The 27,479-nt window shown below is 42.8% G+C and overlaps 2 protein-coding genes across 2 annotated transcripts; one reads left to right on the top strand and one right to left on the bottom strand.

Annotated features, from left to right (window-relative positions):
- Positions 1 to 2,054: 2,054 nt before the first annotated feature.
- Positions 2,055 to 5,104, bottom strand: LOC310883182 (zinc finger CCCH domain-containing protein 11A-like). Its single transcript, XM_083803130.1, has 3 exons — positions 4,035 to 5,104; positions 2,751 to 2,920; positions 2,055 to 2,334 (listed from the first exon to the last, which is right to left on the bottom strand). Exons 1-3 carry the CDS (start codon positions 4,423 to 4,425, stop codon positions 2,269 to 2,271), a joined length of 627 nt encoding a protein of 208 aa, XP_083659256.1. The 5' UTR covers positions 4,426 to 5,104; the 3' UTR covers positions 2,055 to 2,268.
- A 6,516-nt stretch (positions 5,105 to 11,620) lies between these two features.
- On the top strand, positions 11,621 to 21,808 carry LOC310882895 (ubiquitin carboxyl-terminal hydrolase 42-like). Its single transcript, XM_083802322.1, has 10 exons — positions 11,621 to 14,127; positions 14,979 to 15,216; positions 15,923 to 16,123; positions 17,207 to 17,317; positions 17,478 to 17,580; positions 17,744 to 17,811; positions 17,968 to 18,038; positions 18,573 to 18,655; positions 19,888 to 19,999; positions 20,319 to 21,808. The coding sequence occupies exons 2-10, from the start codon at positions 14,979 to 14,981 to the stop codon at positions 20,556 to 20,558; spliced, it is 1,227 nt and encodes a 408-aa protein (XP_083658448.1). The 5' UTR covers positions 11,621 to 14,127; the 3' UTR covers positions 20,559 to 21,808.
- The last annotated feature ends 5,671 nt before the right edge of the window (positions 21,809 to 27,479 follow it).

The raw sequence follows: 27,479 nt of genomic DNA, 5'->3' as shown, positions 1-27,479 counted from the left end.
GGTCGTCAAAGCACGCACACACACACACACACACACACACACACACACACAGGCGTTGTTGTCCAAACAGAAAGTATTTACAACAAATTCGACAAGCGGTTTTCCTCTGCCAGCAGCAAATGCCTGAGGGCCCCTACAGCTTCACAAATCATAGCACAAAGAGCCTAAAGTTCCTCTAAAATTTAGGGAAATGATTCAAAATAGATCTGCTAGGGGAAAACGATCACTGGCGGCAGGGTACACAATACACGCGAGTCTCAGCTCTCCTCCGCAGGGTCAGTGCCCACGCCCAAGTGCGACGCTGATGGCACCCGAACATTTGCTGTAGCAGGCAGCAGAGCCAGCAGCTCAGGGGAGCAATTTTAAAAACCAGGAGGCACTTAAACCAACCCTTAATTGACCCAGTTACTGCAGGAGAGTCCCGACTACTCGCCCTGGAGTCCTACTGTCACCAACAAAAAGCACCAACCAAAGCTTGGGGGAACTTTGGTACAGCACAAGAGAAGGGAGTGGGGGTAGCGTAGCCGTATCGCAGAGCTGCTGCTTTTCACACCATTTTATCATCCCTGATAATTGAAAGTAAGGCCGGGTGGGCTGACCCCACCACCACCACTCCTGGCAGCATGTTTGGTCCACAACGCTAGAATAATTATTTTGCTCCCTCCCGCCCCTACAGCTTTATCATCTGAAAAGATTACAGTCAAAACAATGGCATACACAAATAAAAGTCAAGAGTTGACATAGTAACTCCGGGATTTGGGTATCAACTGTCCGAGAAATCAGAACACCCAGGCTTCACAATGTGCCCAACATCGAGCTGTGCCAAGGGGGGCGGAAGGAAGAAGCTTTCCGTTTAAGCCTTCAGAGCATCGCTCCATCACTACGTCAATTCACAGCCACCACAGCGTGCCGATGGACATCTTTCTGTGCCAAAAGAAACAAGTGCTTTGTCCTCTTGATATCAAAGGTAGCCACCTATAGTTACGGAACCATGCACAAGACCTTAACTCTGACCAGCAGGAAAACTTAGGACAACTGAGTGCAGATCCTGCCAATTTCTACCAGTTCCAACTGTGCTTTAAGTCTCATTGCAAAGCCTCAGTTAGAAAAAGGATCACCTCAGGGTATCCAACAAGAAGAAGAGTTGTTTTCTTTTTTTTCTTTTTTTCTTTTTTTTTTTTTAATATACCATAGGACTATGCAGTTCAATCATCAATCATCTTGGAAAGCTCAAGGAGGAGGTCATCCTCATCCTTCCCTGGGTCCAAGTCGAGCTCGGCTTCCAGTATGCTGTCTGAGAGTTCCCAAAGTAGCATCTCTAAATCCTCGTCTACAGATACGGGCGCGTTGCCTGTGGAACTCAGCCGGCGTGTCCTTGCTTCTTCTAGCTGGGAAGAAGCTGAAGTCGAGCTTGAGAACTCCATTGGCTCCACGGATTCTGCCTGGCTTCCAAGATGTGCTTCAGGTCTTGGCAGAGCAAGGAAGAGAACAATCAGTATATGCCATTTCTTAACGGGAAATCCCTTTTCTGCAAACCGGCTCTTAAAACCGTAGCCAACCCCTCCTGCACTTCAATCTTACCCAGGGATTGTTATTCAATTAACCCAGGGCTACATTTAGAGCCCAATATATTAGCAGGTACATTTTTCAGTTTGGGGGTTTCACTGTGAAGCCAGAGCACCCGGAGTCTAGCAAAGATGGTTCAATTTTTGTAGCAAGAGGCACTTTGCCACCTTGCTTAATTTTCCTGTAAAAATGTTAAGAAGTCTCCATCTGCAAATATCTGTTTACTAAGTTAGTCATTTTTCCCACGGCACACTCAGCAGAGTTTGCTCCCCACTACAGGAAGCTGATCTGCAGCCATCACTTCCCTCTGCTCTCCCTGCACTCTTGTCACCTGGTATGTTTGTTCGGGTGGCATTCTTGAGGACCAAAAGGCAGAGGACACTACTCATCATTTATCACCTCACGAGGAAGTAGAAGAACTTCACCTCATCCTCATTTAGGTATTCAGACAGAGCAAGAAGTCACTGGAAAGCTGTACCGACTTGCAGCATTTAAAGAAAGTAAGTCTAATTAAGCATTCCTGCTAGCTGCTAGAAAGTCATTTCACGTGACTTATTTATCTTATAAGATAAATAAGTGACTTATCCTCTGATGGATTTGGGCTTTAATTATCTCAGAACCCTCCTTTTTTCCCCACCTGTGACAGAACTTATGTTTCACTGGGGATATACACCGATTGAGAAAAAGAACAAGTTGTGGTCATCACCTGTTTTGGGGATTTTCTTCAAGTCTGGTGGCTGGGACGTGCTCCAGCGTGGCTGGAACAGCCTAGAAAGCAGCAAAACAGTGTTTAGGACTCATGGGTAAAAGATTCCTTACTAGCTTTTTCCTCCATGCTGCTTCTCCTCTGGCATTGCGGAGCCTTAGCCAAAATACAAAACCAAGGTGCTCCTGAAGAAAGTTAATATTCTCTTGGAGGTTACTAATGATCTTGTGTCTTTTAAGAACACAGCATTAATGGACAAAATCCTCCACACCAGAGAAATCACAGAATCACAGAGGACTAAGTAAATAGTGCCATTAATCTAATAAATATGGAAGGGTACTACAAGAATTCTGTAGGCAGCTACTGGATTTAAAAGGAAACAGAAGGCCTGTAGAACATTTGAGTTTTCCATCTTTTCTCCTAGAGGAGGGTATAAATTTTACAAGGGATCCATTTCTGCATTAGCCCCTGTCCTTACCATAGCTGCTTTTTTGGCTGGAGGTCCCATTGTGTCTGCATCGGAGGCAGTCCGTGGTTTCACAGCTGCTACAGCAGAGGGAAAACTGCCAGGTGCCTTACGTTTCAGTGCCTTCTTCTTGGGGGAAGCGACTTTCCCATCCCAAGGCTTCGCAAACATGTTAAAGTTGGCTAGAGTAAAAGGAAGAGAGAACTGATACAGTCTTGCTCTGCCTCATGAAAAATCCACGTTCTCTTCCTCATTTCCACGGCCCGTCTACACAGTTAACTGTATTTGGCCAGCAGAATTACACTGCCATTGCCTGGATTCTCAGCAATATCTTCCACATAGTAAACTCCGTCTACCAACAATCCATACAAAGGAACAAAGAAAGTGAATAGCTACAGTAAATCATAATCCAGGACGAGGGAAACTCAGACACAGAGCGATCCCAAGTGCAAGCAATACTCTAAGACGTTGTATGAAGTCTAGTAAGATTCACAAATGTTGACAGCTTTTGTATTTAAAGTCTTGCTCCCTCTAGGAAAGGAAAAGCAGCAGGTATAGTAAGACAAGAGAGTGTATGCAACTGTTGTACCAGCTTCCTCTCCCCTGCAGTGATGTCCCACAAAATTTATTAAGTTGTTCTACAAAATCCAAATTTGTAGAGTCATATTCTAGTCTCCCATTCCTGACCTAACGTCTGGCTGGCAGGAGAAGAAACGAAAGAAAGCTGGGTACTTGTTTTCTTTGTGTGTTTATTTCCTCGTGTCCTGTGAGACAGAGAGAAATGTTACAATGTGCAGTGCATGCAGCCTTTAAGCCCTCCTTATCTCCCTCACACAATCTCATTTTACAAAGTTGATATAATCTTAACAACGAGGCCTTTGATCCACTGTCATTTTTGACAGAAACTGGCCTCCCACATTAAGACGCTGATGCATGCTTTACAAACACATACACGTGTCAAGTTAAGCAACACATGCCAAAGAGGAAGGTGAACTTGAACTCAACACAGGGAGGACTTCATACCATAAACAGATGGCAGAAAAAAACAGAATACCAAAATTAGACTAAAAAGCCCCTCAATGTGTTAATTTTCTAGTGGGAAATACAGAATACCATCACGTAATTAACGAAAACAGACATGGTTGCATGTTCTGGCCCTTCTTTGCCTTTGAACTTTGTAGCCTTAAACTCTTTTATCCTCCGCATTGAAGGAAAAACAAAGCAGATCCTGAGCAAACGGAACTTGCTCAATATGGGAAGCACCTCACCGGGGCAGGTATTAAAGCATCTTATTACCTGATAGCTTTGTGTTCCATAACGATTTCTGCCCGGCTGGGGCAGGTCCAGGTTGTGCTGGGGGAGCTGGCACATTTCCTCCACTCTGCTGCATCCGCAGAGCTTTCTCGCGCTTTATTTCTTCCAGGGTTTTAACACGCACTTCTCCTTCTGGCTTGGCTTTACCTGCCGGCTCCTTCGACTGCACTTTGCTGGGCCCGGAAAGAGTGAGCACACTCTGCTTCTTGGGCTCACCCTCAATTTTTGCCCCTGCGCTGGGATCTTTGGTTTTACCATGCCATTCAGCCTGGGCTTTGGCTTGACTTTCTCGAAGAGCTCTCTCACGACGGATTTCCTCCAGTGTTTTCACATGGATCTCTCCCTTTGGCTTAGCAGCCTTCCCTGTCATCATCAAGAAATGAGAAGCACCAGCATTTAAAGAGAGTCCAACAATAGTTTAAGTCTCCAAAATTTGTCACAGCACTAAGGAAAACTAAGCCTGAGCGTTCCCAATAACCCATCTTAGGACAATAGCCTAACATTCTCCTCCTCCTCTGAGCCACTTGTTGTATTTTGAAGACCAGCCCTATCCAGAGAGAGTTGCTACACAGAAATGCTAGTTTACTTGATTACTTTTTCAGACTGCATTTCAAATTCCTGCTCCCGGCAGTGGCTCTATTCTAATTGTATATGATGGTTCACAGAAGCAGCTTAAAACCTTGACAAGGCACAAGCGGAAAATAAACACACACCTAGAGGCAGATTTCTGATAGTGGCTGTCAGAAGAGCTTCAGCACTCGAGCAAGAGGAACCAGTACTTCTTCACTTCTTTCCCTTTCAAAGGAATTTGCACAACTCTAAACAATATAATTTATACACAGACTCCTATCGCACTACTGTCCACACGTGCCACTGTCAGCCTCTTTAAAGCTTCAGAAATTGCTTCTTACATAGCACTGTCCTCTAGAGCTCTTTCTTCTCGTTACTCTCCTGTTTTTCAGTTATCCCCCTATTTGCATACTGACACATTTTTTTCTTTCTCCTGTTACTGCACTTAACCTGAGCACCAAAGCTTTCCAGTACAACCAGGGACTTTCAGCATAAAAGCATGTTTTGAACAGAAGGCGGCAGCACCAGGGGGCTAACAGGGGTGAATTGCCTTCATTCTTGCTTAACCTTCCAGTTTAGGAGTAATGAAATCAAAACAAAAGCATTAATTATTACCTTCCTCTGTAGACAGTGTCACAGTTCTCACCACTGTCCGGACATTTTCCTTTTCCGGAGCAGGAAAAATCATAGAATCGACGGGAGGAAGAGAAGATCTTGAAGGACCTTCTGCTCAGAGCAAGCAAAACATAAGGAAGTTTACCAAACAGAAAAAACTATCACGAAGAACAAAAAACTGTAATTATTCATTACTGTCAAACATACAGTGACCAGAGCATGCAAATAAGAGAGGTGACTAATTTGCCTCTGGTTGCCCTTGGAATTCCCATCTAGAATACCAGCTGGCTGAGAATCAGGTTGCTCGATGCCCCCAGCTAAACATGGAAGTCTATCCCTCAGGCAGCTCCCAGCCACCATCACCTGCCATTCTGAAGCCAATCAAATTTCACTTCTTTGGCAAATAGTTGGATTCACCAAAGCATAGCCAGCTACCCGGTATTACTGGAAGAATTTTTTTTTGAAAGAAAAATCATCACACAGGATGAAGGTGAAGAGGGTAAGAAAGTAGGGAATATTAACTCACCACCGTGTCTCTTAGTTTTTTCCTTCATTTTCTGCAATTTGATTTCTTCAAGTGTTTTTATTCCAAAATTCAGACCGTCCTCTGAAAACAGAAAACAGTTAATGAGACTAAGGCTTAGAGGCACTCACTGAGGACCACAGATCCTCAGGCTTCTTAGTGCTCAGGAACTTTCAGAAGTATTTAGAATAAACCCTGTCAACACTCCTCACAAGTGAAACAACCATAGAATCAATGGCATTTTGCCCCTCCTTTCACCCTTCAGGGTAAAAACTGTAGTTTTAATTTTAATCCATTTACGTGATATTAGATCCCTCTATCGTTAGATATGGCTTTCAACAGTGGTTGCCAGGCTGCACGTGCAGCCATTTAAACTCCATGCTGTGACCCTGTTTTGTTCTCCAAAAGGAAAGAAAAGGAGTTCAACTTTCTGACCCAATGGGCACATGATGGTATCAGGGAGAAATGAGATCATGGAAATAACCGAGTCCATTCAGCACCCCTACATTCTGTTGTGTTTTTACGCCACATTGCTTTTGAGTTAATTGTCAAGTTCTCCTTCCGATTTATCCTACTACAGGTGCTGGAATACCTTGTTTAGCAGTAGTAGCACTGGCTTTCCGAGTGGAAATCATCCGTAATCCATTTTGGCCTTCCTCAGCTGGTTGCTGGACGGGAGTTTTAGTTTCTTCTCCTTCCGCAGAAAGCTGGTCTGAAGGGGAAAAATCTATTCAGTTATGCATAGGCCAGATTGTTCGTGATTATGTAGCTCATGCAATGACACTTCAGTCCATGGTTCCTATAAAAAAGCTTTTTTTTTTTTTTTTTTTTTTTAATACAGCTACACTGACCTGATGAACTCGTAAGTAGACTACCCTAGGACAAAACATCTAGGACTCTAGATTCTCTCTGCAGCTTTAACTACTACACAACATATTACTCTTCAGACAAAAAAAAAGGAATTTCCTTCCTAGTTTCACATAGAGCTTTACACAACAGACCAACTAAAGCCAAGAGGGGTTCTAAGCTTTCCTCCAACATTTCAGGTTCTGTCCACTGACTGCCAGACAAAGCCACCAGTGACCTGACCAGACTGCCTGCCCTATCGCTAGTCAGACCTCAGGTCATCTGTGATTTATACATTGATTTACAGCACAAATTCCTTCCAAGAACCAAAGACTTACACAATCATTTACAGCACAAATTCCTTCCAAGAACCAAACCATGCTCACCATCATCATCTTCATCATCATCTGCAGCATTGATTACAACTGGAGGGTGTGTAGGGCTTGGGACATTTTCCGAGTTTTCCACTTTCATCACCCGCCTTAGCTATGGAGAGGGATTGGACTGGACAGAAAGTTTGTTTTGCTGCAGTGACATCTGAGCCACTTTCAAATCATCGTCCGCGGACTCAGGCGGACTTGGCAGTGTAGCTAGAGGAAGAGGAGGATCATCAGTAATATGGCAGTTTAAAACTTTGACCACAATGCACGAAGATGGTAGCTAAGGCAGATAACCTGCACAGACAATGAATTCAGCATCTCCTTTTGCCCATCCCGCCACTGTTTACACCGTGAACAATGACTTGCCTTCAAACAACAACACATCTCCCTACCACCCAGCAGAGGACGAAACAACAGAAAGCAAACTGCAAGGCAAATATCACACAAAGCAGAGAGAAGCTGAGCATGAAAGCAGAAAACAAATACCAGCAGTACAGCAGCAGTACACTCGGTTTAGCTGACCACCTAGGACTGCAGACCTTTTCCTGCACTCACAAATGGACGGTTACCTGATGTCTCCTACACTATTGGCACCCACTAAGTAATATGCAAAATTAATTCTTCAATACTTAAAGAAAAAGGACCTAAACTCACTCTTGCTTGGTGGTAAGAAGACTCCATCGATGTAACGTCCTTTTGCGTGATGAAAAGCACAGTTGGCTTTCTGACAGCCTACTGGCTGCTTCTCCCAGTAGCAGGGAATCTCACCGCGCTTTTTCTGAAGACAGAAAGAAAGACAAGCTCGTGATAACATGCACCTAAGGTTTGCAAAGAGATGCACAGTTCCAGGTCACGACAGCGATAGGGCTGTCACAATACAGTGCTGAAACATCATTCCAAAGGTCAGTTTATCACGGAAGTATAGTATTTCCGGGCATATTCACAAAGTTTGCAGAAGCTGTAACCACTATGCACGTTTAGCCCTGTCATCATTCAGTTTGAGAAGACAGGCACTCTCAGACATCAGTTTAGGGTGGGTTAAACTAATACGCCTAGGATTATACTAGGATTATTCAGAGGGAAAAAGAACATCTTAAATTGCCTACGTTAACTCTATCCAGAACTACTTCTTGGAGACTTGGAGGGTGTGTAGGGCTTGGGACATTTTCCGAGTTTTCCACTACTTCAGGCTACTTCAGCAGGTTATTTATTTATTTATTTATTTTTAACTGTATTGAACCTCTCAAGTAAGCTAGGAGCAGACTAGGAACAACTGTGGACTTGTTAGAGTGTGCCTTTTCACCTGGACTCATGTTACTTTGAATAAATTAACAAGGATAGCTGGTGATAATTTGTGATTTAAGGAAATTCCAGATACGTGAGAGAAAGAGCAGCGTTAAAGCAGTTAAATTCCTGCATTCCTAAGTGCTCTCTCTAGCCAGTTTCTGAACGCTTCTGTTCTGTGGCTAGGATTTGGTCAGCTTGACCACAAGATCACTAGTAAAACAAGGATGCCGTCCAGTCAAACCTTCAAATGAATGTAACTTACCTAAGGTCTACCGTTTGCTATCAAAGCAGGTAGCTTTGTCCTAATATTCTGTACAGTTGACCAATTTTAGCACGGAACTGAAATGCAGTCAGTTTAATGGGAGGGCTTTGGAAGCTGCCTTCAACAGTCAGTTCAGCCCTGTAGTCAGAGAGCAGATCAAGCCATGTGCAGGGTTGTGACTTCTCTCTTTAGAAAGAAAACCACTGAGCCAGACAGTTCCATGTTGAGTATCACAACAGGGAATGACATTTCTTCCCTTTGTCTTTCAGATGCAGAGCTTACTGATGGAAGCCTTCAATACTCAGACTAAACCTACCATCAAAACCGACGACCTTTTTACCGTCCAAACCAACCATTTTTCCATCAAACCCAACAACTTGGGTTTTGAAACGAAACTGGTAAGCCACAAGTCTTTATTGAATCTATTTTGCAGTGAAAGGGTTTTCTCTGTAACCTGATCATTTAAACTGTTGTGCTTAAAAGAAGGTCACTTGCAAGAGCGGTTATAATCCATGCTATAAAATCGAATCATCCTCTGGAAAGGGAAAAAAGGAGCAATTATCTTGCATGTACTCTTGATAAAGGAGGAGCTACACAGTGGTATATAGTTTCACACTTTGTTTTTGAGAATGTCCAGGCTTAAGTAACAGCTCTTGATGATAAATGAAAAGATTAATACGCAGTGGATTTACACAGAACATTACGTTTTTAACAATGATCGATACAGAGTATTTGTCATGCATATCACCTGTGTACACCAAGAAATACTTATTTCAATATATATCTGTACAGTATTTACATTTTATATTTAAACTCTAACTCGAAACATTTTCCAAGAAAATACAGAAATGAAACTGGTAAGCCACAAGTCTTAATCTGCAGCATTTGGTCTACAACAGACCTGGCTTTTCCAGCAAGCGTATCTACATAGATATGTAACAAATCTTAAAAATAGGCATTGTTTTTATATATGAAGCATTATAAATGCTGCTTGGTTTATAAAGCTTCGGTTTTGTACCCGTTTAAAACTCTTCAAAATGTCAAGTGATTTAGAGCTTACTTTGTCAGAATATTTTATAATGTAAGTCAGTCCAGGGGAGTTTAACTATTATATACAGTTCTCTCCCTAGATTGCACTGGCAACGGGGCAGCAATTTAATGCTAGAAATAATATACTTCCTGCTACGATCTCCTCAGTTACATGTTACTCTAAATAATTATTTCTGCAGGGTATAAGAACTTCAAATACAGCAAACGAACTCTCAAGGCATTTCCTTTGTGCTTACAGGTAGACACCGTCGCCTGGCTGGATAAACAGATTTTCTTGAAGGTGTTATTTCAGCATATAAGAATTGATTAAAAAAAAAAAAAAAAGTGCTTCATGGCTTATTGGTTTTGTAATCTCACAGTTCTCCAGGAACACTTGATTTGCTGCATTTCACCATTACGCTCGTCAGTAGCACTGATTCTGGTTTATCACTATTTGCATTACAAATCTCCTTGTCCAAAGCCTAAACTGATGTATGCACTGCTTGAAAACAAAATTTGAAGTTGCAGAGCAGAAGACTCAAGTCATTAGGTTAGCAGCTGCGTAACCATACTGCTTTCCAAATATAAGATGTAGAGCTTATTGAGTTTCTATGAAGAGTTTAAATGGCTCCCATTAAGCAAAGATGTCCCCACACTGATACTTCCTCTTAAGCAAGGATTCTACCTCCTTTGGCTGAGGCTTGCTCCCTTACATTCGAACATTCATCCAAGTAGCCTGCAATTCCACATTCGTGGGGGAAAGTCTATAGAATAGAAAAGGTTCCTCCAGTCTCTTCCTCTCAGCCTTTTTTTGAAGCATGCAATAAAGCAAAACATTCACAGGCTGACCTTCCATGCAAAACAAGGCAACTTAGTAAGACAGGAACCGCAAAACTGATTGCTCTTTAAAGTTAAAATGAGATTTGAAATAGATCAAGTTAGCAAGTGGTGTTAAGTCTGTAAGTAAGTCTGTTTTTGCCAGTGCAGCACAGTTCCCTATCATGTAGCCAGAGCTGCTTCTGTAGCTCCAAGAAGCAAAACTGCTTTGACAAAATACTGTGTCATGAAAGCATTCGTTGGTGCGGTAGGCACAGCTCAGGTTCAACAAGTTTCTGAAAAAATGAGTACTAACAGAAGCAGCAGCGTCCAAAGAAACACTTTATGTCCCCACTGCAAAATGAGGGGCTTTACCTTGAGTGTTATGCACACTGTCAATAGAAAAGCACCGTAACAGAATCTGCCATGGCAGTTTGTATGTTACTGAAAGACCATCAGAGTGGGACTGCAGAAAGATCTTTCAGAAGTTCCAAAAAGCATGTGGGGGTGGGAGTATAGTTGTGTTAGATAACACAATCTTAGATAAAGATTTTGGTCTTAACGTAAAAGTAAGGGCGTCTACCGATTTCTTCAACTCCAACAACTGAAGCACAAGTCTGAAAAATCGCCTTTAAGAATGCAATGAAAATATTTAACTCTTCTGTATGTTCATAGTTTGTTGTCAAGCAAAGGAATGAATGCTGATGCCTTAACTATCAAGAGCTGTAGCTTACAGAAGGACTACACCTTCCTGGTTTTTTCCCTTTAAAAACGTTAAATGCATGTGAAATTATTTGGGGGTGTTTTCACATGCAAAGCCTAATGCGATGCGTGCAAGCCCTGTCATCTTCTTCCTTTAGTAGTGTCGCATTAAGGGGTGTAGCCGATTGACCGTTACGGGTGCGGTCGGCTTCAGGGTACTGAACTATCACGGCCACGGATCCACCACCAACGCAGCACGCCCTCGCTCTAGTCGCGTTCAAGGAGAACTGTCACGGCCAGGAACAATGCAATTAAGTGCAGTTTATTACGGCAACAGATACACAGGTCCTTTGGATTGCCAGTGATAAATTCACTGTCTGCAAAAGCAAGCTAGCATGCATGAAATGCACAGGTACACGGCCTAGGTATTAAGACGTTAAAAAGCATAAAGACGCTAGAGATTTCTAAGTTTCCGTGGAGACGCCTGGTATAACCAAGCGTTCAGATCTTACCTCGCAGCATCCCAGTGGGCGGGGGGGGGGAGGGTGAGAGGCTCAGCCTGTCGACTGATGTCAGAAGGTATCCTTCGTGACAGTATCTCCCCCAACATTCCCTTTCTCTTAAGCCAATTGATATTATTTTCTATCTTTTAGGTGGAGCTTGAGTGACTCCAGTCATGCGTATCTTGGTTGTGATTGGTAGAAATTACCTCGCTTGCGTTTAAAGGTACAGGCTCCGAGAAATTCAGAGGATGTGCTCAGTGAGGGGTGGTTGCACCTTGGAGGCGGGTAGCTTTTGGGATGGAGGGGTGCTTATAATGCCTAGTCATTTAAGGCAATTACTCCACAAGGAGAAGCAAGGAAGAGAAGGGATAAAAGGGAAAAAACAAGAAGGAGAAAACCAGCTCCAGACTGACCTATAGTAACCTTTTGCTCATTAAGGGTCATTAAGGGTTAACACATTAGAAATCACACCTGTCAAAATGCTAATCCTTGCTAATGTGGGATTCGGTGTGTGTCCCCCTCCTCCTGTACCCCCTCCACCCCGGTGTTCCTCTGTAACGCGCAAGCTCAGTAGAGATAAGTTAGGTGAGCTGTAATAACCAATCAAAAGGAGCCAAAGAGAGAGTTTTCACAAATTTCCTGTGTATGAATGACGGTGATTCGAGTCAGAGGTGTGCTTGCTTTGCGAAAGATAGCCAAGTACCTGACTCTGCAGAGTTCTGTAATTAATTATGTAATTAAAAGACCTTGGTGTGCATTCCAACTCTGGGTGAATAATTGGCGTGGTGCACTGGGCACGAACCTGCGGATAACATCTGTACTCAGTGTGATGCCTACAGACAATCCTTTACTGTTGGGACCTGCATATTTTTCTGTGCGTTCAACACAAACCCTTTGGCACAACTAGTTCCCTACGTAGCTGCCAGTTCACCACTCAGTTGCACTTCTGAAGAGGAAAAGCTATTTCCATCTAATGTAGGAGCACATACTCTAAATGCAAGCTTCACTCAGCTGGTCATTTACTGCAGGACAAGATTTGAAAACTGTTGTGGAGATTCTGTTGGGTTTTCTGCTTACAGAAAAATTAAGTGCTAGATCGCCCTCTACTCCACTTTGTAGTGCTGCGTTTAATGGAGATTCAAAGAATTTCATTTGCTCCTCTGTTTATGGACAATGAGCTGAAGGAACAGGTACAGCACGTTAGCCTGGAATGCCTTCCCTCCCAACCAAAGTAAACTGGAGCTGTAACTAACACAAGCAGAAACAAGGCTTCCACGTTTTCAGCTGAATAAAGTTCCAACAAAATCATCCTCTGGGATTTGAAGCTTACTTCAAATTACATGCCAACAACTCTTTTCCCTGAAAGGTCTTGCCCAGTTCTTACGTCATAGTAAAGTGTGTACCTATAAAATTTACAGTTAACGTCTTCACTTAGTTTGTCCAATTTTTGCATTATCGCTCAGCTGTGTGCTCATTTATAAGTTGATGCATGTATACAAGCTGCTGCTCAAGTCCTACGTCTTGTTTGCAATTCTTTGTTTCCTTGTTGCCAGCCTATTGTAAAGCGGATCCCTGCTGCTACTTGCTCTAGAAGAAAAGGAATCATCGGTTTGGTTACCAAATACCCGCTTCTGGAAACCAGAAGTGTTTTGGTCTCTCTTCCCTTCGAATGACTCCACACCTCTCATCAGATAATGGATTGCTGACCTAGAATCAGAGAACATCCCAAGGTGGAAAGGGCTCACAATAATGAGCGAGTCCAACTCCTGGCTCCACACAGGACCACCCCAAAAGCAGAGCCTATGTCTGAGAGCATTGTTCAAACACTTCTGGACCCCCGTCAGGCTCGGTGCCATGACCATTGCCCTGGGCAGCTGTCCCAGTGCCCGAGCGCCCTCTCAGGGCAGCACCTGAGGCGCACGGGTCTCGGCGGGGCGGCCCGGGAGGGGAGGAGGACGGCGGGGCGAAGCGGCCGCTCCCTCAGAGCCGTCTCCCCGCCGCCTCGCCCGCATGTCGGGGCTTTTTCGTGTCGGGGCTTTTTCGTGTCGCGCCCTCTGGCTCTCGCCGCGGGCGACATGCCGCTCCCCAGCGCGGACAGCTTGCACGTGGGGCCTGCCCGCGGCGGCGGCGGGAGGGAAACCCCAACCGCAAAGCCCTCCCGGCAGGGAGAGCTCGGGGTGAGGGCCGGTCCGGCACCGACAGTAAAGACACGCCGGAGGAAACGCTCTGCTTTTAGCCGTGAGCACCGCGGCCAGGTTGAAAAGGCGTCACGCTGGAGCTCCGAGTTGGGCGGCGTTCCGAGGCCGTTGTGGCAGTTGTGGAGACGGCCTCGGCTGAGGTGGCGGCTGCTGTCGCTGCTGTCCCCTCTGTCCCCGCTGTTGCCGCTGTTCCCGGCGCCTGGAGACCCCCGGCAGCCCCCTGTGACAGGACCTGTGGCCCCGGGGAGCAGGACCTGTGGCCCCCGTGCCCGCCGCCTCGTCGGCCATCCCGGCAGCAATCCTGCCAGCACAGAATAGCTCACTGGCTTTACGTGCGTTTCAGGGTAAAGTGACGATTAACTTCTATTTCCTGGCTTGGGTGCTGCTTTATTCTTTAACGGAGCTTCAGGTTTAAAGGTTAAACTCAGTTCTGTCAAGGTTAAACTCAGTTTCGTGAATGGCATCTTGGACAAAATCTTAAGCTGTGATTGACTCTCTGCTTAACAGAGGCCAAACGTGTACCTACTGAGAAGCAGGTCATAGGTGATAAGCCCTCACAAATTAACTTGCTATCACAAAGTGACGCCCAGAAAAAGTGTATTCAAAAGCTAGCCTCATTATAGAATCACAACAAAGCCATCATGACTGGTGCAGTAGACAGTGAGGTAGAGGGTGAGCCCTGGAAAGACAGAAGTAAAGTAGCAGCGAAATGCAGGTACCTTTGTGCACACGAAGCAGAAAAGCGCAGGCAGTAAAGTAATAGTGCTCCATTACTAGCGTGAGCAACAATTATATATAAATCGCAACCATTATCTATTAGATAATAGGTAATAATTAATAGATAATTGCAAAGCTCCAAAAATGCAATAAATAACTGATTCCCCTCAGAGAATGTCATTTGCATTTTTATATTAAAAAGACTCCAGAGTTGTAATGGATTAAAATCCTACGAAAGTGAAAGAAATGGCATCAGCCACTAGTTCTGCAGAAGCTAAAAGTAATACTGATAGAGTTTTGATGGAAATTTTTCCTTTGTGTGTTTAGTTTGGGGATTCCTTTTAAATCATTCATACCAGCAATTTAGTTCTTAAAGGCCGTTTCTTTGAGATTAAGTGACAGGACTTCTACTACTCTTTTCTTCTTGGAATGCTTCTTGGTATTCTTACGTCAGCCAGAACATTTGTCTCTGCCGCAGATGAGAACAATGACCATAGTTAACAAGCCCAAATCTTCAAAGTCTAAAAAGCCATCTTCAAGGCGGTCTGGCAAATCCAAGAAACCGAGTACTAAAAAACCGATGTCACGCACCGCAAACTGGGGCCGGATACCACCTGCAGAAGATTCAAGCCAAGTCTCTGTGGCCCAAGGATGTGGAGGTGCTATTTATTGTAGATCCTCTGAAAAATCTAAGCCTTTTGCCCAAAGAGATCTAAGTAAGTGTGCGCTTTATCCTGCCTCTGTTTTCTTCAAAACAAAAGTAGAAAGTGCAGTTCTTACTTGTTGCACTGATAGAGAACGGGACTACTGTGAATAAAGACTTCCAAAGCGATTCTCCTAAGGCAACTGAAGTGACTGACGTTACAGAAATTAATTTTGATATATTTACAGTCGACAGAGAAATATGGGGAGCATTTTGTAATGCACAGATTCATCCATATCTTTTCTGTTTTGCAAAGAAAAGTGTTTGATTGTTGCTATTCACAGGTTCCATTATTCACAGGTTTTTGAATGCTAAGATTGCTCAGGAAAAGATCTGATATTTGTAGGGGTACCGTCATTCCTAGTTATTTGTTTTTACATTGTCCTTGCATTTATTACCATATAATTTCAAGTCTAAGTTTGTGGTTGAAGTTATAATAAGGAAAAAAGCATATAATAAGGAAAAAATTAAAATGGTTGACTAAACTTTTTTTTCCCAAAACGTTGTGTTGACCAGCCAATTTGAATATGGCGGTATTAAAGGTGTCTGCAATAAGTTTTTCTGTTTTGGATTGTAGCTAGTTCCTCTAGGTGCTCCCGCAGAATAGTATTTTTACTATGCCTATATATACTTTATATATTTACTATACCTATATATACTTAATACCTTTCTTAGAAACAAACAAACAAAATCTCTTTTTAAATATAACTTTCTTGCAGTTGTTAATGATGGAATTGCTCCGCCACAAAGGATTCTTTTTCCACCTGAGAAGATACGTATGGATTGGCAAGAAACACAAAGTGTTGGAGTTGGCCTGTACAATCTTGGCAACACGTGTTTTCTTAATGCTACTCTACAGTGTTTGACCTACACCCCCCCACTTGCCAATTACATGCTTTCTCTTGAGCACAGCCAGTCATGTGAGTACTTTCTAACAGTATTTTAAATCTGTTGGATAGCTGTGAAGGTGAAAGAACAGCAGTGATTCTGTGAGACAAACTTACTTGCCTGATTTTACCTGTAGAAGCTGGCTTTGAGCATTGTATTAGCAGCGGGCTCGGAATAGCATATGGAGTGCGTTTAATGCACCATGTGTTTTTTTTGTTTGTTTGTTTGTTTGTTTTTTTAAAAGGATCTTTTCTTGCTTCATGGGAATAATGAAGTGCATTGGACAGTAATGCATTTAATGAACATTTGGCATTTGGGCTATTTGGGCTTCCTGCTGCTAGAAAGGCAATAAAATTTAGGATGTTGGCATCATAGGTCTTTAGTCTGCACAGCCGAGGTTCCATAATGCACTACAATAAAGGGTCTGTTTGTTGTTGAACCAATTAAAAAAAAAAAAAAAAAAAAACCTAGAAAGCAATATGAGCTGTTATGAACACGACTAGATTTTTTTGTGGGACTGAATTAAAATCTAGACTGATTTTGTCCTAAATAAAATGTTGTACTATAAAGTAAATGTTGTACTAAACCTGTATGCTTTTTAGGCTGGTATCTTTGTATCGATACCTAGAAATTTAACTGTTTTCTTCCTGTATATAGAAATCGTTTCAGTTAAGAATCCTGTTGAAAAAAGGAGGGCAGAAGTACTATTACATACATTACTGTAATTTTTCCTTTCTCCCAAAGGACTCGTAGCTCTGTATCATGAAGCTCACCTGACAGCACTGTGCTGAAAATAACCCACATTCTCTTAATGCTGTATCATCAACGTCAAATATTCTTTCCTCATACATTTTGCAACCTGTGGAGTTCACATTCCTGTCAGCCTTTACAAACGTGACTTTGCAGTAGTCTTTTAGATTTCTCATCACAAAATGCACTTGAATACAGGCTTAATGGATATTTTTATTCTATAAAGTTGTGTGAAATGAAATGTTAGGAGGCTGTTGGGACAAGGAGAGTGGATATTGTATCTATAGTTTAAATGTTACTTATATGTTTGTTTGTAGTTATGTCTGTTTCGCTAGACTGGGATGCTTTCTTCTTTCACTCTTCAGGTCGTGAACAAGATTTTTGCATGATGTGCACGATGGAGACTCACATTAACCAGGCCCTGCGTTGCACTGTTGATGCCATCGAGCCTACGCGTGTTATCAATAATCTCAGTCGTAAGTGGCTTCAGATGTGTTTCTTTTTCAGCATCTTGTAATCTTCAAATAATTATTTGATGTGTATAAATGGTTTTAACACTATAAAGAAGAGAGATTTTAGAAACAGGAGAATTACTTCATTTTTAAATGAGGTAAATACTATCATCTTCTTATTTAGGAATAGGACAACATTTCCGTTTTGGCAGTCAAGAAGACGCACACGAGTTCTTGCGCTATACTGTTGATGCTATGCAGGAAGTGTGCTTGAATGGAAGCACCAAGTAAGCATAAACAAATTCACTTTTATACGTTCTCTAGCACCTTTTAGGCCTTTATTTACTATCAAAACTGAAAGTCTAGGTCATCCTTGGTTTTCATAAAACTCTTTGAAGAGTTAACTGTGTGCCTTAAATCTTCTGAGGTCTGATTATAATTTATTTCCAGATTGGACAGATCTTCTCAAGCTACCACCACCATTCATCAAATATTTGGAGGATTTCTAAGATCAAGAGGTACTTTTAAAAATATTCCTGTCCTTAGAACTGATCTGTGTCTTTTGTCGGTAGTAAAGCAGTCTGTAGTTTGTCTGAAGTAGTATCTATCGACAACTTGAATGTGGACAGTTAGTCTCCTTCACGTGTTGTTAAGCATTTATATTTTGCTTCCAGTGAAGTGCTTGAATTGCAAAGCAGTTTCGGATACGTATGAGGCATTTCTTGATATCACTTTGGATGTAAAGGTAGGAGGTTTTGTAAATATAATTCATGATGTTTAAGTACATGTATAACTTTCTAAATTAAACTTGTTTAACTTAAAAAACCAAACCACGTACAATGTTAAAATATAAGAGCTTGGTGGTGGTTAGAAAGTGGATTGGACTTTGTCCTTCTGTGGAACCCCTGTAAATAGTCTCCACGTCTGCATTGGGTTTAAGGGGAAAGAATTTTATTGTTGCACAAAGTATAATACTGTCACACTTCTTTGTTGTTCTACCTCAATATACATCTAATTGTTAGACTGCTGGATTTGTTGCCAGTATTGATGACAAAGCACACTATAGATGCTGTCTGCGTTACTGGAAAATGATTTGTTTCAAAGTAGAATGACTTCCAGGTGAGGTAAACGCTGAGCATGCTCTTTCTGCCTCCTTCTTGACAGTGCTCATAGTAGATCGCTTAAGTATGTATTAGTCAGGTTCTCTTATAAACTCCTAGTGCGTCTCTGGAATTTTGAATTTACAGTGACTTTACGCTCTTCTTTCTCGCTCCTCTAGGCGGTTTCATCTGTTACCAGAGCTCTAGAACTATTTGTGAAACCTGAAGAGCTGGATGGAGAGAATTGCTATAAATGTAGCGAGTAAGATCATTACTAATTATGTCTTAATACTAGATATTAGTTTTATATATTACATGACTTAGAGCGTAAGTTATCCTTTAACTTCATTTAGAAATAAGGAGACGCAGCTTTGTTGTTGTTGTTGTTGTTGCTTCATTTCGTAGTAGTGGTGAGCTGAAGCAAGGAGCTATGGAGAATGATTTGGAGTGGAAGGCAGCAGCAGGTTCCTGCAGGTCCCAGCGTTCACTGTGAAACAAAGTTAGATTGAGTGTCAGGGAATGTGAGCTGGCTCCGTGGTAATGAATGTTAGCAGCCTGTGCTGGCTCACTAAACAGCGTCTTGCACAGCTCTTGAACTGTGAAACCTGTCGATGTGGACTAATGCCTGAAATGAGCTCCCTTAAGCCTAACCCGTGCACAGGGAAAGCCTATTGAGTTCAGGCGCTCTCTGTGCTGATCAATATGTAAGATGTTTCTACGTATGTGAGAAACAATTGAACATTTGCATAAGATGGTTTGGCAAAACAAGCTGTTAGTCAAACATCCCCTCAGAAAAGCACAGAGTGCCCGGCTCAGTTCTGTAGGATTCATGCCTGACCCCTCTAAATGAAAAATGCAGTATCCACTTCTTGTTGTCGGATACTAAGGAAATTAGGGTGTCGAATCAAGAGCGTCCAATAGGTTATTAAAGCAATTTAATCCCAGGTTCGTCTTGGCCTGCGGATCCTAGAAAGCAACATGCAGCGTATTCAGGATTCTCATAACTGATGTCTGAGGAAGAGAAAGAACTGTAATAGCACCTCACATCTGAATTGCATGGTCTTTCCTTAATGTGCTCTTTGAGGTGTGATCGGTTCAGTCACACTTAAAGCCAGAATTTTCTGTCTTTTTGTGAGCTTAAAAGGAAAGGCCTTGCACATGTACAGTACTTTTTCCATTGCTGATAACTGTTATTAGTCTTATATATAACTCATTTTTAATATTTTTTGTTTATATTTTATAACTCCCTGGTAATACGCTTTCATGAGAGATTCCTGTTCCCGCTGTGCTCTGAGTTGTTGGTAAAACTTACCTTCTTCTCTGTATTAACAAACGTGACATGCAGTGCATGGGTTTATGAAAAGAAAAAACCAAACATATGATGCAAGTAAATATCATTCAAATAGCATAAGCATGCGTGAGACATTAAAAGGAGTTTGTTTTGGGGGCGAAAAAGAAGATGCTTTCAAACACTTGTCTCTGCTTGTTTTTAAGGTGTAAAAAGATGGTTCCTGCATCCAAGAGATTTACCGTACACCGTTCTTCCAACGTTCTCACAATATCACTGAAAAGATTTGCAGATTTCACAGGTGGAAAGATCAACAAGGTATATTAAGAATATACCTTAAGAATATAGAGAAATGGTCTGCTTTTATTTTCATTTTCTCTTTTTTTCACTTTTCTCTTAATATCAGTAAAGTTCCTGCTTGACAAGAAGCATAAACTTTCCTCTGAGAAGGCTAATTCATCAGGAAACAGTTGTCTGCAACTTCTAGTATTAAACGTTGCTTATGGGAAGACTTATTTTTAGTGAATCAAGAGATATATTCATATAATTCCAGTCTCTGTTTTTTGGAAGTGTTTTTCTCTGGCTAGTCTGCGAAGTACTCTGATATAATTTTTCTATCTTCTTGGTCTCTCTTTAGGAGGTAAAATATCCTGAATATTTGGACCTCCGAGCCTACATGTCTCAATCAAGTGGAGAACCACTCCTCTATGCCTTATATGCGGTGCTGGTGCATCATGGAATCAACTGTCGCACAGGACACTATGTATGCTACATGAAGGTAGAAGTCAACATCATTTCTAACAGGGTAAAAGGTTGTGCTGGCAAACCAGTTAAAGTGTTACTAGTAGTACTGTTTCTAGGCAAAAAGATTTTCTGAAATAATCCCAAACTTGAAAATGGGATCTTGTATAAAATCTTAAGCTGTGATTGACTCTCTGCTTAAGAGAGGCCAAACGTGTACCTACTGAGAAGCTAGGTGATAAGTGTTTTTGTACACTTATAAGTGGTCATTTTGTAAAGAGACTGCTGAAAAATCTGAACACTGCTGCTGCAGAACTCTGAATGGGGGGCTAGCAACTGTTTTAACTGATCTGGAATCTTGAGTTTACTTTTCAGTGGACAGGAGGAGAGTCTCTCAAGGCAAACAGAAATAACACCCGATACTCATGTCAACATAAATTTATGCTCAGAGTGTAGGTGTAGGAACAGCGTCGGTATGTATATGGAACATCGGGAGAGGAAACTATATCGGTATTTACAGCTTTTCTACTTCCTTGTCAGAGAGACGTTATCTCCAAATTAGAAATTGATGTATTTTGAATAAGGGCTGGTGGATCGGATTTATTCTTACTAGTGTTAATATTTGCTCTTGAATAGTACTTAATATCTGGTAACGCATCAATCAATCGTCAAAAATAAACTTAAAAATGTGTAAGGCTTATCTCGTTGGTCGATACAAAGACCAAGGTCTTTTCTCTTTTCTCTTTTTTTTTTTTTTCCCAGTATTGTTTTTCTGTTTTCCTTCTCACTGCAGTCTTGATTTTGTTTCTTGTCCCTTAAGTATGTTTTCAATGTGTTGTTGAAACATTTTCCCTTTCAATCCGAAAAAAGGAGCTGTCACTGGTGTCTGCAAGTTGAAGACTGGAGCTTATCCGAAAATCACTGAGCCCAAGAGCTGTCACCTTAGTCTTCCAATAGGACGGGGATGTCTTCATTTCTCAGTTAAATGCATTTTTCAGGTTTGTGTATTATTTTCTCAGGAACGGAAAGTGTGCGCACAATTTGCCAGTTGTGGGACTAGGAGTTCTCTTATTTCCTGTGCTTTGTTTAACCTGTCTTAAGTTTAATGGATAGCAATCAAGGTGTACTAGAAATCTGAAAACACTTTATGCTTTGTTCTCTCAGTCATTTTGGTATAACAAACTAGCTTATGGTTTAAACCCTCCATTAGGTTAGCATTTTCCCTAAACGTAACAAGTCCCTGTGTGCTACAGGAAGACAGTAACAAAAAATTAAGTATAGATATTCATCCTGTCATTATTCAGCTTCTGCCTATGGACACACAATTACGCTTATTTAAAGCGGTATCCTCTTGAAACCTAATCAGCATGTTAGAAAGGACTTAGTTATCGGCTTTTGTCCGAGGTTTGGTCTGTTTTGTTTTACATTCAGCATTTCCTTTTCTAGCTTCCATTCCCCTGTTGTTTTGCATGAGGAAAACATGCAGCTTTACAAAGTAGAACGGAAAGAGATGCTTTTCAGTCTAACTTTTCAGTTTTTTGTATGAGTTTTAAATGTGGTGGGTGCAAAACAGCATAAGTACTGCTGCCAAAGTTATATTCAAACAAGTATTTCTTGGAGAAGCAGAAGAAGCCCAGGGAGAAATAAATTTACAAACATGCTCTTCATGCTCTCCTTTCCCAAGATTTCTCTGAGATATATCCCATAGTCTGTGGGTTTTGAGGTATGTGGTTCCCAGGAGTGAAAAGGAGGGCCAAACAGCTCTCCTCTTGGATCTCAACGTGCCAGGGCTTTAGTGTACTGCCACTTATGGCTCCGCTTTTCACCTGGAAAAAGCGACCTCATGCTGTAAACTGAGGAGCCCTGCAATTGTTCTACTTGTTGTTCACTTGTGGTCACTTTGAAAAATACCAGCTAAATTACTGGCAAGACTGCACCCGTTCTTAAAAACAAACAACCCCCCCAAATCATCTGTTTTCCTCTTACAGGTAATTGAAGTAATCCCCAAAGAAGACAGTTCACTATCCATAGGCAAGTTTTATTTTTAAACATTTTCTACATTTTATACCTAGCCACAACTTAACAACCAGTTAACAGTTGGTGACAATCCTGTTCAGTGTTGAAAATGTCATTCTGGCATAGGAAACAAAGGACTTCATCTTCTTGCTTTACAGCTGAATGTCTTCTACATAATGTTTGGAGAAGTGAAATCTTGCAAGAGGTTTTCAAAAATTCTGCCCGGTTTGGATGATGAAGTAAATTGCCATAGTCAGTAGATTCTGGCACTGACAAGTTCCTTCAAGCTAAAGAGGGAGTGCGATTGTTGCAAAGCATGTCTGTATTTTGAGACAGGGACGACCACAAGTTTTAATCTTAAAATACGACATGGAGGGGAGGCTGGTTGTTCACACATTCTTGCAAACATTAATACAATCTGTCCCATTATCAAGAACAAAATTAGGGACTGAACGGAGGTCTTTCAAATACCAGTGTTGCAAAAATAGACTTTTTATGCTACTAATGTCAAAAGAATCCTGATTGTACTAAACTGTAAGTGTCTCTTCTAGCTGATAAATCAGGAACAGCACAGAAGAAAATGCGTCTGCTCTAATGCTCTTTGGGCTTCGGTGAATTCTCTGGCCAGCAGATGGCGAACTCGCTTTTTCTAAACCAGTCAAAAGTATAGGGAGAAAGTAAATGTCTTGCACACATTACACAAGTCCAGGGCATTGGGATCACTGGGCTACATGAGTGAAAGAGATGCACCCCAACAGTACCCCACTTAGATACGCTGCTTGAAACATAAGCAGGATAGGAGGGCTGTGCAAAGCAATTTTGGTAAATTGAGAAATTCATGTATTTCATCAAGCCTGAAGATACTAATTAATTTCATGTGGGGGAAGGTCAGTCTTTCAAAGAAAAGAAAAAACGTCTCTTAAGCAGGATTTTCTGAATGGTGGAATCTAATCTGAAAAAAGGCTACTTCAGCAGGTTATTTATTTATTTATTTATTTTTAACTGTATTGAACCTCTCAAGTAAGCTAGGAGCAGACTAGGAACAACTGAGGACTTGTTAGAGTGTGCCTTTTCACCTGGACTCATGTTACTTTGAATAAATTAACAAGGATAGCTAGTGATAATTTGTGATTTAAGGAAATTCCAGATACGTGAGAGAAAGAGCAGCGTTAAAGCAGTTAAATTCCTGCTCTCTCTAATAAGTGCTCTCTCTAGCCAGTTTCTGAACGCTTCTGTTCTGTGGCTAGGATTTGGTCTGCTTGACCACAAGATCACTAGTAAAACAAGGATGCCGTCCAGTCAAACCTTCAAATGAATGTAACTTACCTAAGGTCTACCGTTTGCTATCAAAGCAGGTAGCTTTGTCCTAATATTCTGTACAGTTGACCAATTTTAGCACGGAACTGAAATGCAGTCAGTTTAATGGGAGGGCTTTGGAAGCTGCCTTCAACAGTCAGTTCAGCCCTGTAGTCAGAGAGCAGATCAAGCCATGTGCAGGGTTGTGACTTCTCTCTTTAGAAAGAAAACCACTGAGCCAGACAGTTCCATGTTGAGTATCACAACAGGGAATGACATTTCTTCCCTTTGTCTTTCAGATGCAGAGCTTACTGATGGAAGCCTTCAATACTCAGACTAAACCTACCATCAAAACGGACGACCTTTTTACCATCCAAACCAACCATTTTTCCATCAAACCCAACAACTTGGGTTTTGAAACGAAACTGGTAAGCCACAAGTCCTTATTGAATCTATTTTTCAGTGAAAGGGTTTTCTCTGTAACCTGATCATTTAAACTGTTGTGCTTAAAAGAAGGTCACTTGCAAGAGCGGTTATAATCCATGCTAATCCATGCTCCGTGCTGTTCCTTACAGTCAGCACACCAGGTTCCCCCAGTGCGGTAACATGTAAGGGTGGAAGCCTAGGGAACACTCAGGTAATGCTGCTATAGCATACCCTGAAAGCCTCCTCAATGCTCTACAGTTTCTTTAAAATGTGAATGTTAGTTTAATTTTCCTAGTCACTTTAAGCAATTACTCCACAAGACCTTATTGTTCTCCACAACTCCCTCTTAGAGGTTGTAGCAGCGTGGGGGTTGGTCTTTCTCCCAAGCAGCAAGCAACAGGAGAAGAGGAATTGGCCTCAAGTTTCACCCAGGAAGGCATGGGGTGGATATGAGGAAAAAATTCTTCCCTGAAAGGATTGTGAGTCCTTGGAAGAGGCTGCCCAGGGAAGGAGTTGAATCACCGTCCCTGCAGCTCTGCAAAAGACGTGTAGATGTGGTGCTTGGGGACGTGGTTTAGTGGTAGACTTGGCAGGGCTGGGTTAGCGCTTGGACTTGATGACCTCAGAGCTCTTTTCCAGCCTAAAGGATTTGACAATTCTATGGTAATAAGCACAAGTGCTGAGACACAGAGCTGACCAAGCAAACATAGAGACAAGGACAAGACATGAACCATGAGGATTCTTAACAGAAGAGTAGAGAAAGCAGCTAGAAATAGAAGATCTTTTTAGAAGAGAACTTTCCAAGCTAGAGAAAGAGGAAAGCATATGTGTGTAACTTCAAACTTGAACAAGAAAGGAAAAGCATGCTAAACACTGACAAGAAAAACACAAAGAAATATAAACACCAACACTTCAGACTAAAACTTCAAGAATGATTTGGCATTTGTTATCTTGTTGAGGTTTACGGAAGTTGCCAGAAATATTTTTTTTCTGGGGGTGAATCTGATAAATTATCTTAAATTTAACTGTCACTGACAAACCTGTGAGTCCGAGGAAATAGATACTGAGTGGTGTCCCAGTAGGCAGGAGGGCAGCGGTGGCTGTGTCACCCAGGTGTCACAATGGGCAGCGGTGGCTGTGTCATCCAGGCGTCACAGTGGGGCCGTGACATGGCAGCCCAGTCAGGATAAAAGGCCCCTGGTTGCAGGCAGGCCCCAGTCGGGATGGAAGCCCCTGGCAGCAGGCAGCAGAGGGCAGAGCAGGGCAGGACAGGGAGGTGAGTGCGCGATGGAGCAGGGGCTGAAGTGCAGTGCAAGCCTGAATGGTCCAGGAACCAATGTGGGGAGGAGATGCTTGTGTGCTCATCCCAGTGCAGAGATGATGCCTGGGTGCCTGAGAAGGTGCCCGCGGGACTCAGGAGCTGCTTTCTTGCTCGATGGAAGTTCTTGGCTATGGCAAGAAGAATCTGGGTGCTCCCCAGGCTTCTTAGCTGCTGTGTCCAGATACTCCCTGGGTGTGCAGGGAGATGCTTGGTTTCTCCAAGAAGACAGCTGGGTGATGCAGAGATTTTTTTGGATGTCTCAGGAAGATGGATTGGTGATCCTGGCTGTTTCTTGGTGGCTCCAGAGAAATGCTTGAGTGCTATTTGGGGATGCTTGTGTACCCTAGGAGATGTGGTTGTGTGCCCAAGGGAGAGGCTAGTTTGATCCAGGGTAAAGCTGTGTTTCTCCAGGGAGGATTTTGGGTGCTCCAGGGAGATGGTTGGGTGCTTTTTGTGTGATGCTTGGCTCCAGGGAGATGCTGGAGTGCTGTGGGGAGATGCTTAGTTCCTGCTCTTTGGTATCTGTGTCCCCTGGGGGGGTGCGTGCATGAGCACGGGGACATACTTGAATGACCCTGGTAGGTACTTGTGCAGCCCTCAGAAGCTCTTGGGTGCCAAGGGAGGTGCTTCCCATGTCCAGTGGGATGTTTGTGTGCCCCAGGTGGTGTTTTGGTGCCCTGGGGAGATGCTTGGGTTCTCCAGTCAGATGTAGGACTGTGGTGGGAAGGTTCCTGTGTGAGGTGCAATGAGGTGCTTGGGTATTGCAGGGAGGTGCTTCTGTGCTGCAGGGAGATGCTTGGGTGCCTGGGGCAGAGCTTTGTGTGATTAGGGGATAGATTTTTGTGCTCTAAGGTGCAGCCAAACATTCCCCAGACCATTCCCCATCTTGGGAGCACCCAAGCATCTCCCCAGAGCACCCAACCATATTGTACTAGGAGTACCCAAGCAGCTCCCCAGAGTACACGAGCATGTCCAAGGAGCATTCAGGCACCTCCCTAGAGAAGACATGAACCTCCCTAGGGAAAGAACCAGTCTCCCTTGGGAATACAAGCATCTTCCTGGAGCACTCTCCACGACACCCAAGCCTCTCGCCAAGGAACATAAGCACCTCTTGAAATCACCGAGATTTTCCCCAGGGCACACAAGCCTTGTGTTGGAGTAGACAAGCATCTCCCCAGGACACCTAAGCACTACATTCTACCTGTGAGGCATCATCCAAGAGCATTCCAGCACCTTCCAGGAGATCCCAACATCACCCTGAGCTCACAAGGTTCTGCCGGGCTCAGCCAGGCATCTCTCTGGAGCACCCAAGCATCATTGTAGGGCATCCAAACATGACCCTTTTAAGGACCCAAGCATTTTGGGTAGACTGTGCGGTGCCAGGGGTTGGACTTGATCATCCTTATGGGTCCCTTCCAACTCGGGCTATTCTATGATTCTACGATTCCCCAGCAGCAGCAAAGCATTTCCCCAGGAACACGGCTATTTCCCTGAGGCACACAAGCATAACCCCCCGAGAACGCAAGCATCTTCCTGGAGAACCCACGCATCTCCCCACAGCACTCAGGCACCCCACTGCAGCATTATTGAAACATCTCCCCAGGGAACCCAAGCACATCCCAAGGTACTTTGACATCCGTCCAGAGCTCCCAAGCAAGTTCTTTCAGCATCTCGGTCGTTCAAAAAGCACCTCTGTGAAGCATGCAGAGACCTCTGTGGAGTACCCTAACTTGTCCCTGGGGTAGGAGAGGTAGATACCCAGGATCCCCAAGCATCACTCTGGTACACCCATCACATCCTTGGTACGCAAAAGCACCTCCCCGTGCTGCACAAGCAATTTGCTGAGGCAGCCAAAGATCTCCCCAGAGCACCCAGTCACCTGCGTGGGATATTCAAAAAGCAAAGCGCGGACAGAAAAGCAAAGCAAAAAAGGTCCAAAAATAAAACAAAGCAATGCAATGAATATGTACCTATAAAAAAAAAAAAAAAAAAAGGACA

The sequence above is a fragment of the Anser anser genome (genome assembly GCF_964211835.1).
Source record: "Anser anser genome assembly, chromosome: 17".
Classification (NCBI taxonomy): Eukaryota; Metazoa; Chordata; class Aves; order Anseriformes; family Anatidae; genus Anser; species Anser anser.
Note: the sequence above shows the minus strand (reverse complement) of the source record. Positions and strands in the feature narration are given on the sequence as shown.